Consider the following 12999-nt stretch of genomic DNA (forward strand, 5'->3'; position numbering starts at 1 on the left):
TAGAGACAAAATAAAATTGGATATTAGGAGAATAATCAACATAATCAAATTAAAAACCAAAATTTCTAAAACCAATAACCATTACAATTAATGCAAAAAAGCCTTGGAATAAGTACAGCATTATTTTATGTTAAAAATCTTAAAACCTATAAGCATAGAAGGGAATTTTTTTAACATCATAAAAGGCATCTATCAGAGCTAAGACAACCCTAGGAGACTGCATATGGACATTGCTATTCCCATCCAGAGGAAGAAAACCAAAACAAAACAAACAAAAAGTCCTACACAATCTGAATGAACACTACATTCATTTTTAAAAAATATCTCATTTGCATTTCTTTCCTATCTCATGATTTTATTTCTTTTCTCTTAAGCCTAACTCCCCATACCAAAAATAATTAATCTGTAAACAGGTTAAACACAAATGTGTATGTACAATATTCACCTGAGTGTTCATCACTGAGGGGAGGGGTGGGAAGGAAGAATGGAAGGAAATTATGTAACTTAAAATATGTATATGCATGTGGATGAATTTTGAAAAACTTTCATAACATGTAATTGGAAAAATAAAATAAAATAACAAGTGGAAAAAAGGCATCTATCTAAAACCAAAAGCAATCATTATATGCAATGGAAATACCCCAGAACCTTTCCTAATAAATATGAGAGAGAAGCAAAGATGCTCACTGGATGTACTGAAAATTCTAGCAACAGTCATAAGACAAGAGAAAGATATTAAAAGTATAAAGACAGGTAAAGAGCAGATAAAATATTCCTATTTGATAGCATAATTATCAAATCCAAGGGAATTAGCAAAGATATTAATCAATCAATTAATAGTTTTAGCAAAGTTGTAGCTATAAAGTAAATCTTCAAAAATCAAGAGTATTTCTATATAACAATAAAACCAAAGAAGCAAAAATAGGAAAGTTTTATTCCAATAATGACAAAATCATTAGATAACTGAAAATGCAAAAAAACCCAAAAGATTTTTATAGATTCAATTATACAGTGTTCTCCAAAGTACTTAAAGGAATAACTTAAAGAGTCGAAGGAATATCTGTTGGTCATGGCTAGGTTGTGTCTACATAATAAAAAATGATTTTATTTAAAAAGCTAATTTATACTTTTAATGCTATACTAATCAAATTTTCAAAATTATTGAATAACTTTATATAATAATAATAAAAAGTTTCATTTGGAAATACAAAATATCTAGAATATCAAGGGAAACTATGAAAAAGTAGGGATGGAGAGAAACAGCACTTCTAGGTCACAAACTATATTATTAAGCAACAGTCAACAAAACCATCCAGTATAAGTTAAAAAATATAGAGAAAAATCAGTGGAGCAGACTAGGCAAGGGAGAATCAAAAAACGGTCTAACTCAATTGTCCAGTGTTTAAGAAAGTAGAAAATATGAAATACCTAGAGAGAAAAAACGCTTTAGTTGATTAAAAAACAATAAAATAATGGGAAAACGGGAAAAGAGGGTACCAGAAATTAGACTTAGAGGGTATTCTGTATTTCATGATACATTCTAAATGGATATGTGACCTTAATATTAATGATTATATTATAAGAAATTAAAAGTAAAGTGGATTATATATCTTTCACAATTATGAGTATTCTTTTGGGGGGGGCAAGGAAATGGGGTTAAGTGGCTTGCCCAAGGCCACAAAGCTAGGTAATTATTAAGCGCCTGAAGCCGGATTTGAACTCAGATACTCCTGACTCCAGGGCCCGTGCTCTCTCCACTGTATCACCTAGCTGCCCCAATTATGAGTATTCTTAGTCAAACAAGGATTATACATAATCACAAAATATAAAACAGATAAGTTTGATTAAATGAAACTGAAAGACACAGACAAAACTTACAATAAGAAAGCAAAAAAACTTTGTGTCAAATTTCTCTGAAAAGGGTTTGGCAACCAAGGTACATAAACAACATAACAACATACACACACATACACACACACACATGTGTGTATATGTGTGTGTGTGTATATACATATACACATATTTAAAGACTAATACCCATCCCCCAATAGCTGTGTCAAAAGATGTGCACAGTTTACAAAAGAACTGCAAAGTGTTCACAACCACATGAAAGAATATTCCAAATGATTAATAATGAAGGAAATTCAATCAAACAATCCTGAAGTTTCATCCTCTACCCTGCAAATTGGTGGATTGAGAAAAAAATGGCAATACTCAATGATAAAGGGGTTGGGAGGAGAGGAAAACTAATACACTATTGGTGGAGCTATGAAATGGTGCAACCATTTTTTGAAAGCAAATTGGAGCTATCCAAATAAAGACTAAAATATCCATATCTTAGATCCAAAGACTCCATTTCTGGGTCTATCTCCCAAAGAAGTTATCTATAAGTAGAAAGTCCCCTTAAATGCCTATATATTCATAGCAATGCTTTTTGTGACAGTAAAGAATTGGAAACTGATAACCCTTCATTTGGGGAATGGATACACAACTTATGGTACGTGTATATTACAATGCTAATAAGAAATGATGTATGTGATGAATACAGAGAAGCACACAAAAATCTATAAGAATTCTTGTAAAATTAAGTAGAACCAAGAAAATATATGAGTATATACATTTAATATGTAATAATAATGATTATACATATAACATATAATATATGTACTGTGACATATCTATTGGGGAAGACTCAAGCAAGGGGGAATTTTATCTTCTCATATGCCTCTTTCCCTTCTATTTTTCTTTTTTCTCTTTTCTTTTCTTCTTCCTCCTTATCTTTATCTTTTTATCCTCTTCTCTGTTTTCTTTTTCTCTCTTCCCCTCTTTTATTTTTCCTTTTCCTTTTCACTAATTCCAGACTATTTCTTCTGCCTGTTTTCCCTTGTCTACCTTTTAATTCCCCTATTTCTCCCTGTACCCTATCCTTCTTCTTTCTTATCCTACAATGTCATGATTGGACATATACTTACTCTTTTTTTTTTGAGGCAATCAAGGGTAAATGATTTTGCCTAGGGTCAGATATAATTTTTTTAACTAAACTGTTGTCACTTTAAAAATAAAAATATTTGTTTCATACCATTATACTAACTACAGTTAAATCATTTATGATGAAGCACCTACTTAACCAGGATAGCTCTGACTGTGTCAATGTCAATTCTATAATCATTCATCTATTGCAAAAAAATCTATCAGTTTTCCTGATTCCATCTGGAGTCATCAAAGGTGACTATCAAATGACTATTAATGCAGTCTCACAGAAGCAGAGGTAATAATGCAGAATAGTCAAAGACAAACTTGGAAAAATTAAAACAGCATGCAAGATATAAATCTTTAATCAATCTCACTAAATCACCCTAGGCTGAGTATTCCATTCAGTCTTCTGAGGTCACCCAGCATCAGTTTGAAAATGGATTAATTTTCATTTTTCATTGCAAATAAAGCCAAAAAGGCATTTCAAATCTCTTGAGGAAACCCTGCAGCAGCTTCCATTAAGAAACAAGGGAAAAATCACCATCATTAATTATACAGTGAAATGGGGGCGGGGAATGGTCAAGGAGGGTGAAGTTCTGTGATTAGGGAATACTTAATGCAACTTTAAGCATAAATTCTAAGCTCTAAGAACAGGGATATGGATTTGTGGATTTAAAGAGAAAAAGAACATTCATACCATCATTCCATGTTCTGGGAACCAGGAGAACATGGAGACACATAGACTCAACTAGAGTAAGTCTGGTTAGGAATTCCCTTTCCAAAGTATCTGGAAAAGCTCAGACTAGTTCTCTGTTGTCCTTGGGCAAAGTTGTTACAGCAGAATGTTGGCCACTTTCAGTATAGAAAATCTGAATTCAAATGTAAGACCAGAGGATGTGCTCTATCTGGAGACATGCAATGTCTCTGGGTCATATGAGGATTTGAAATTCTCCTTCCTGTTCTCCTAGACTCTGTGTGTGTGTGTGTGTGTGTGTGTGTGTGTGTGTGTGTGTGTGTGTGTGTGTGTGTGCTTGTTAAGGAAGCATGTTTGTTAGGCCACAGGTAGATCTAGGTTGGTCTTACACTCTGAAAGAACTCCCAAAAGCAGAACTCAAACCAGGAATCTCTCCACCTAGGACAAGCATCACAAACACTCCTAGAATAATTGCCATAAACATGCCCTTATTGGGGGAAGATTAAAAGCAAGCAATGACTAAAGAAGGGATATGATGACTCTGTGGAACCATCTCAAGGTTGTTATCAGGGAGGTTTTACTTAGCGTAGGGAAAACTTTTACTAAAACCTGTTTTAGATAATTATCTCTACCATTTAAGTCCTAAAGTTTGTTTCTACATTGAAGACAAATGCTATTAACCCTTTCTAATCCCATCCTACTATAGTTATAGTTCTGTCCAGATGCTATGTCAGCTCCATCTTTTATCATTTCAAATCAAAACTCTTTAGTCTGACATTTAAGACTATCCAATCTGGCATCAAGGAGCAGTTAGGCGACACAATAGATGAGTGCCAGACCTAAAGTCAGAAAGACTTGAGTTCAACTCTGTCCTCAGACACTTACTAGTGTATGACCTTGGACAAGTCACTTAACCCTATTTATCTCAGTTACCTCATCTGTAAAATGATCTGGAGAAGGAAATGACAAACCACTCCAGTATCTTTGCCAAGAAAATCTCAAATGGGGTCACACAGAGTTGGACTTGACTAATTGACTAAACAAATCTTATATCTCATTATGCTTCAACATGTACCAATTAATATAATCATTATAGCCTTTTCACTACCCCATTATAGTCATTTTCATTTTTCCTTCTCTTCTTCCTAGCATATGTTGTTCATATGTCAAAATTTAATTTAATCTCATCACTTAAATGCTTTATTCTAACCAAGTTGATCTTCTAGTTAGCTTTTTAAAATATGCCACTATTGTTACTTGCAACCCTTAAAATGGATCATGCCAACCATGTAAGAGGTCATCTGTATAAGAAGTCACCTTGATAACCCTCTTCTTGTTTCTTGTACCTTTATAGCTGCCTCACTTGTACTTTATAGCTGGCCTCACCTGTACCTTATAGCTGCCTCCATGTCCCATTAAGTACCCAATTCCTCATTCCCTCTCTGGCCTCTGACCAACAGTCTCATCTTGTTGTCTCAGGTAGCCATTCTCTTTCTGCTTTCTGATTGTCAGTCTTTGCTTTGATTTACTCTCTTATCTTAACTTTCAGATCATCACTTCTTACACTTCTTAGTCTCAGGAACCCTTTTAACACTCTTAAAATTTATGGAAGACCTCCCCAGTCCCCAGAGCTTTTGTTTACATCAGTTAAATAAATCTATATTGATAATCACTATATTAGGAACTAACAAATATTAGTATTTCTAAGAAGACAGCTTAGATCTCCAGTTTTGTTCCCCCTTTAAAGGTTTCAGGGAGTCCTAGGGATCCCTCCACCACGCTGAAAACTTGATTTAGTTCCTCTCTTGAGCTGGGTCCTATTTTCCTCATGGTCACTAGGTGGCAGCATCACTTAAGAGAGAGTGGTGGTTAGACCCTTAATGTATACATTTTAAAACTGGGGCCCAAAGCTGCCTAACAGTGGGGACAGCAGGAAGGGGAGAGAGAGAGAGGGTAATGGACAAATAACTATTTATATGTAAGAGATGCATGAACTTCATTGTTTGGGTCTTAGAAGTGGCTTGCTGCCTTAGCCACTTAAGCGTTTAACCAGTGTATATATCTTGACTCAATAAAAATTTAACCTTTTTCAGGAAGGGGATTTTTGTCTTGCGCTTTTTCCTTTGAATGGTCATTTTGCCTTGAGTATTGTCCATCTAAGCATTCAAGAGTGCTCATTGAAAAAAAAAATGAATATGTATGAGCTTTGAACAGCTTTTAAGTGATTTCATGACAGTGTTTGAATATTTTCATAAGAGGCAGGTGTTTTCTTTAAGAAAATATCTGTATACATTGGTAATATGTGCCAAAAAGTCAATAGTTTTACTTAAGTCAGAACACTATGAAATCCCTTGTATTTAGAATGTACTAAGCACCTTCCTTTTTCTTCCTCCAACTACCAACAGAAATCTTGAAAATAAAACAGTTCATATTGAAGCTATTTAATAGTTTGCATCCTGAATGAAGTAAAATGAATGTATACATTCATTCCAAATTGCCCTACACATATTTATAGTTGTCATGAGGTGAGCTATTTTTTGGACTAAAGCCATAAAGTGACATTTAATTTTACCTCCACTATGTTTTTATTTGAGTGAATTTTAAGAAAAAGAAAAAAGAAGCTGCTTAAAGAAATCCATGTGGCTGCACAGGAAGTTTTCTGATGAGTCAAGATGACTAAAAGACATATGAAAAATGATTGGAGGACCCTGGAATTGAAGAATAATGAAAAGTCTGGCATGGCATGAACCATAAGACTTTAAGAACAACTAAAATCAAGAATGATTTTAAGGCTTCTGAAAACCTATTAATGACAGAAAAGATTTCAAGAAATCTCTTCCAACTCTATAGCACAATTATCAATTTTCATTTTTCTCTGATTTTTAATCATAAATTTTTTCCCTTTTTTTAGTTTTGCAAGGCAATGGGGTTAAGTGACTTGCCCAAGGTCACACAGCTAAGTAATAATTAAGTGTTTGAGACTGGATTTGAACTCAGGTACTCCTGACTTTGGGGATGGTGCTCTATCCACTATGCCACCTAGCTACCCTACACTGTGCCACCAAGCTGCCCAATCATAAAATTTAGCATTTTTTAAAGCACCTGAAATACAAGTTACTAGTTGCCTTTAAAAACTTAGTTTAGTATGCCTCCAAATTTGTAATTTCTAACAAGTAGTGATACTGGATAATAAGAAGGTTAAGTGCCATAAAGGCAGGAAAAGTGTTTTATTTGTACTTTGTTTTTGTTGAACTAAATTAAATGTAGTAGAAGAGGGGCTAGGAAACACATATTCAATAAAACACACACACACACACACACACACACACACACACACACACACACACACACACACCCCAATTTGTCTTTCCCCCAGCTTCTAAAGTTTTACTCCTTCTCCCCTCTAGTAACCTTTCTCCACCTCTCATATACATAAAAGTCAGAGATCCCAGAAGGGAACAGAGGCTAATTTACACATAAATGAAAAGAGAAATACACACATACACACATATATGTATATGTAAGGTCTACATTCTTTCTCTTCTCATCTCTTCCAAAACACACATATTCTCTACTTTGCTCAAAAGGATGCCCCATACCATCAACAAAGCCTGAGGAAATGAATAAAAAAAATCCAGAAATACCAACCTGGGATGAGAACCGTTTGAATGAACATGTACTTACAGGAAAGATTAGAAGATACACAAAAGTATAAAATCGTACAAATTGACTTCATTGTATTTTATTCATACTGAAATTCAGAGAATTCTCTAGTCTAATTAGCCTGCCTATACTGGGTAGTAACAAATATTAGTCATAGCTTCTGTATATAGTTTGGACAGTTTATATAGACAGCAATTTTGCAAAAACACAGTGGATTAAAAAAAATCAGTACAGTATCCATGTTCTCAGAGAAAATAAAGGAATTTATTTTTTCTATTAAAAGTTGAATAAAATAATCTTTGATCATTTCTTTAAGTAATAATTCTTTAAAATCTATGATGCTAAAATATATTCATATATATACATATATATTTATAGGTGACTATGATGACCTTAGAGATTATAAAATCAAAGTACTTCAGAATTATAAAAGAAACCAGACACCATCTAGTCCAACTTGTTCTTCTCTTTAATATTGCCAATGAGTAGTCTTCTAGCCTTTGATTAAAGATCTCCTGTGAGGTGGAAACTATTCTCTCCTAAGCAAGTCCATTAATTCTACTTTTGGATAGTTCTAATTGTTAGGATACTCCTTCTCTTCCCACCTTAGTCCTCCTTACATAAAACCTAAATTTGCATCTTTACTTCTTCAGTTCTTAACTCTTTCTCAGTTTCTTGCAATCTGACTTCTAACTTGTTCTATAGATGCAATTTGACTTCTAACTTGTTCTATAAAAAGTTAGCAAAAAATTCTTAATGGCTAAATCTGATGGTCTTTTTCAGGTCCCATCCTTCTTGACCTCCATCTAGCTTTTGATATATTAACCAACATTCTTCTCTGTCAGCTCTCTTGGCTTTCCAACCTATTTTATTACTCCAGCCTCCTTTGCTGTACTTCATCCATGTCATACTTCATTAATGGACATATTGGTTATCTTCTAAGACACTATCCTAAGCTCTCTTCCCACCATTTCTCAACTAGGGCTTAAATTATCATCCTTATGTAGAGCACTCCCAATATCTAGTCAGAAACTCTTGATTCTGAAACCTAGTTCTGCACTGATCAACTGACTAATATAAAACTCTACCTTGATCTTTCATAGACATTTTAAACTCAACATGCTCAAAAGAGAATAATCTTTTCTGCTCCAGATTCATATCTCCTTCCTGTACCATAGAAGATATCACCATCATTTCAGTGCCTTTGATTTACAACTTTAGTCATACTCAAACTTCATTTACCTTGTTGTTATTCCATTGTTTCAGTTATGTCTGACTCTTTTGGGGCTTTCTTGGCAAAGATATTAGAGCAGTTTGCTATTTCTTCTCCAGCTCATTTTACAGATAAGGAAGCTGAGATAAACAGTGACTTGCTCAGGGTCATATAACTAGTAAGATGAGACTTCCTGATTCTAAGCCCAGAACTCTATCCATTGAACTATCAACAGTGTAAGATATTGAATGTAAATCTGAAACAAAAATATGCAATTCACACACTTATCAAATTGAAGAGTATGATCATTTATTCAGTTACCTCTTCAATATTGCTCTAAGTCACAGTTGCCTCACATGACCCTGACTGACTCACCTGGCTGGCTGACAATTCAATTGATTCCTATCTAAATCTGTTGTTTATTTCATTTAATTCTCTCATGTATTCTCACTATCTGCTATTCTTCTCATAGCTTCTACTCCAAATAGAGTGACAGTAAACTCTCTTTAATATTGGCAACATAAATCATTCTTCTCTCTATACTTCCTAGTTAATAGTTTTATGGATAATTTTTTAAGTTGATATTACAAAGAATCAGAAAAAGCTAAGTTAGAAGAATTCCCTTCAACCAGGTATTATTTCTAACAAAGCACTTTTTGAATTCAATAACTTACCTGAAATCATGAAAACAAATAACATTTAAATCCAGAAAGGCAATCAGAATTGTTCTTATCCAACTCCCTTATTTTAATAGAAGAGGAAAATGAAGTTCACATTGGCTGAGGAATTTCCTCAAGGTCATACTTCTTTTCTATACCCAGGCTTTTTGGTGACACTTTTCAATTGGTATAATGTTTCTTGAAAAGGGACTTCCTTAAATGATAAATATTGGCGAGGAAGTGGAAATACTGGCATACTTCGTGAACTTGTGAACTAATCTAACCATTCTGGAAAGCAATACCATTACTAGGCCTGTATCCCAAAGAGATCAAAAGAAGGGGGGAGAAAACTCATATGTATAAAAATATTTATAGTAACTTTTTGTGGTGGCAAATTTGAGGGAATGCCTATCAACTGGGGAATGACTGAACCAGTTGTGGTATATAAATGATAGAATTCTATTGCTATAAAAAATGATGAGCAGCTGTTTGTGGCAGCAAAGAATTGGAAACTGAGTGAATGTCCATCAACTAGGGAATGGCTGAACAAATTGTGGTATATGCACGTTATGGAAATCTGTTGTTCTATCAGAAACCAGGAGGGATGGGATTTCAAAGAAGCCTGGAAGTTCTTGCATGAACTTATGCTGAGCGAAATGAGCAGAACCGGAAGACTGTACACCCTAACAGCAGCATGGGGTGATGATCAACCTTAATGGATTTGCTCATTTTATCAGTGCAATAATCAGGGAAAATTTTAGGGTATCTGCAATGGGAAATAACATTTGTATCCAGAGAAAGAACTTGAGAGTTTAAATAAAGATCAAAGACCTTCAATTTTTTTTTAAACAGCTGTCTTATAAGGGGTAGCTAGGTGGTGCAGTGGATAGGCCCTGGAGTCAGGAGTACCTGAGTTCAAATCCAGCCTCAGACATTTAATAATTACCTAGCTGTGTGGCCTTAAGCAAGCCACTTAAGCCCACTGACTTGCAAAAATCTAAAAAAAAAAGTTGTCTTATGTACTACATAATTTTGCTATTTCTAATATTTTATTTTTTCCTCATGGATATGATTTTTCTCTCAAAACATTCAATTTTGATCAATGTAAATGGGAACAATGTAAAGATATGAGACTGCCTTCTGTAGGGAGTAGAATTAGGGTAGGATGGGGGAAAATTGTAAAATTCAAAACCTTACAAAAATGATAAGTAGAAAATACTATTGTATTATTTGGAAAACAAATAAAATATTTATATAAAAAAGAAATGATGAGCAGGTGGATTTCAGAAAAACCTGGAATCACTTACTTTGATGTTGAGTAAAGTAAGCAGAACCAGGAGAACATTGGACATAGTAACAGCAACATTATGTGATAATTAACCATGATAGATTTAACTCTTCTAAGCAATACAATGATCCAAGATAATTCTAAAAGACTTGTGATGGAAAATGCCATTCACATCCAGAGAAAGAACCATGGAATCTGAATACAGATCAAAGCATACATACTATTTTAATTTTTAAAATTATTTTTTGTTTTTAATTTCCCATGGTTTTTCCCTTTTGTCTTGATTATTCTTTCATATCATGAATAATATAGAAATATTTTTAACATGATTGTGCATATATAACCTATATCAGATTAATTGCTGTCTTGGGGAGAGAGAGAGGGAGAAATTGGAACTCAAAATCTTAACAAAAATATATGTAAATAGCTTTATATGTAATTAGAAAATCATAAAATACTATTATTAAAATAAATTAAAAATTAACAAAAAGAAAATAGACTTCCTTGAATTGGCAGAAAATGATGATAGAAAGCCACATCTGAACAACTATGTTGAATCATCCATAGGTTTGCCATTTAGGGAAGAACATAGTAAGTACTAAAAAATAAGATTTTATTTCATCATAATCTTAAATAAAATAAAATAAAATTATTCTTAATTCTAGATCCTGGGTTCTATCAGACAAAAATCTGTATTCAACACTTAAGTGACAGCACATACAATTTGCAGACAGACAAAAATTAAAAATTCTAGAATCCTTGATTTTATAGTTATAACATTTACAGTGAAGTAAACATCCTATCTGTTCCTAAAGAACAGGACTTCAATGAAAGAACACAATTGAGTTGGGAGTCATCCAAACAGTGGTGAGAAGCCTTAAGACCTTACATGGTTGAAGGAGTTAGTGTTATTTTGCCTGAAGACCTCTGGGGGAAATTATATCTGTTTTTGGTACCTGGAGGGTTTTTACACATGGAAGAGGAAGTCAACTCATTTTCCTTAGACCTTTAGGACGGAAATAATAACCATGTGTGAAGATGCAGAGACCAAATGTGCAGTTGATGTAAGGAAGGATTTATATACAGAGGGGTCCAATTACAGAGTGGAATGTACAGGGAGAGAAGTGGATTCCTCTTCACCAGAGGTCTTCAGTTAATGACCATTTGGTTTCTTTATTACTACGTCATAGAAGAGATTGCTTTATGCTTATGAGTTGGATTAAATGGCCTCTTGGGACTCTTAGCTAAGTTGGGTCATAGGGGACAGACTCAAAATCACTCTACCTTTAGAGGACCTCCTTGAGTTTGTTTTGTGTTGGCATAAACTCTAAGAATCCAGGATCATTTCTATGCCAGAAAGAGGAAGTAGAATAGGGCTCTAGTTATAGATAATAAGATCAGAAGGTAAGTTGGCAATTATTCATATGGATTCTAAGCCAAACAGAAGGATACTTATCATAGTCAAATCCAGAATTTAGTAATATAGTCATTAATGATAATTTCAAACTTTATTACTAAAATATTAAGGCAGTCCCATTATAAACATGAATTTTTGAAATAGGAATCAATATAAATGCCCCCAAGATTAAAGTTCAGAGCTAAAATTCAGAGAGATGTTAGACTCAATGGGATGATTGACAAACTCTGAAACCCAGTAATTCTTAAAACATATCATTTCATTTATTCAGTATTCATTTTAAAAATCCAAAAGGTAATTTCCCACATTTGCACTGTGACATGCCTAAGGCAAAATTACAAAAGATTTCTTTTCTGGGTATTAAAAAAAAAGATATTTGGCTTATACACTGCATAAAATACATAACCTTGGTATTTTCTTACCTTTGAACCAATGAGAGTATACAGCCATTGAATGGTTTCATTATGATTTATGACTCCATTCATCCCGTCTACATACAACATAATCTGGCCCAAAGCTATGGAAAAGAAAAGAGACAAGGAAGCATTATGGTTTCTTGTAAAAATATTTCTAATCTATGGATATCACAAATAAACATTCATCAAATATCATGATATTAATCAAGAAATTTTCATTCCTTGAGCACTTAGATTCAACACATTCCAGGAAGGATTTAAAGAGGATTGATTAATGAGCTTTTGGTATTGGCTGAACCTCTGCCAAAAATAAAGGCAGCAGATTGCAGCAAAAGAGAGATATATTCCCTGGCATCAGTTAGAGGGAATCCATCCGTCTAGGGCAAGTCTGAGGTAAAAGCCAGAATGCAAAATTACAGGACCCAAGATAAAAATGCTTGTAAGAGTGTCATATGATAAAGGGATTGGATTTAGTCTGCTTGGTCCTGAGAAGTAAAATTAGAACCAGTGAGTTCTATAGGAAGCTACAAAAATAAAACTTCAACTCAGCTGCTGAATCATTAGAGTCACTCTCTAATGGAAAGAGTTGCTTTAAGGAGTTAAAATTATGAATGGAGATGATTAGGTAGAGGCTGGAGGGAGTTTGAGGAAGATACTATGGACAGGGAAAAAGGTG

The 12999-nt window shown here is 33.9% G+C and overlaps 1 protein-coding gene across 9 annotated transcripts in view; it reads right to left on the bottom strand.

The window, feature by feature from the left end:
• FHOD3 (formin homology 2 domain containing 3) overlaps positions 1-12999 on the bottom strand; it is a 740814-nt gene that overhangs the window by 270872 nt on the left and 456943 nt on the right. For all 9 annotated transcript variants that reach the window (XM_074203815.1, XM_074203820.1, XM_074203819.1 and 6 more), the window contains one exon: positions 12330-12424. In XM_074203815.1, the coding sequence (XP_074059916.1) occupies positions 12330-12424 (95 nt within the window). The remainder of the gene's footprint in view (positions 1-12329; positions 12425-12999) is intronic.

Source organism: Macrotis lagotis, chromosome X, assembly GCF_037893015.1.
Source record: "Macrotis lagotis isolate mMagLag1 chromosome X, bilby.v1.9.chrom.fasta, whole genome shotgun sequence".
In the NCBI taxonomy this organism is placed as follows: domain Eukaryota; kingdom Metazoa; phylum Chordata; class Mammalia; order Peramelemorphia; family Peramelidae; genus Macrotis; species Macrotis lagotis.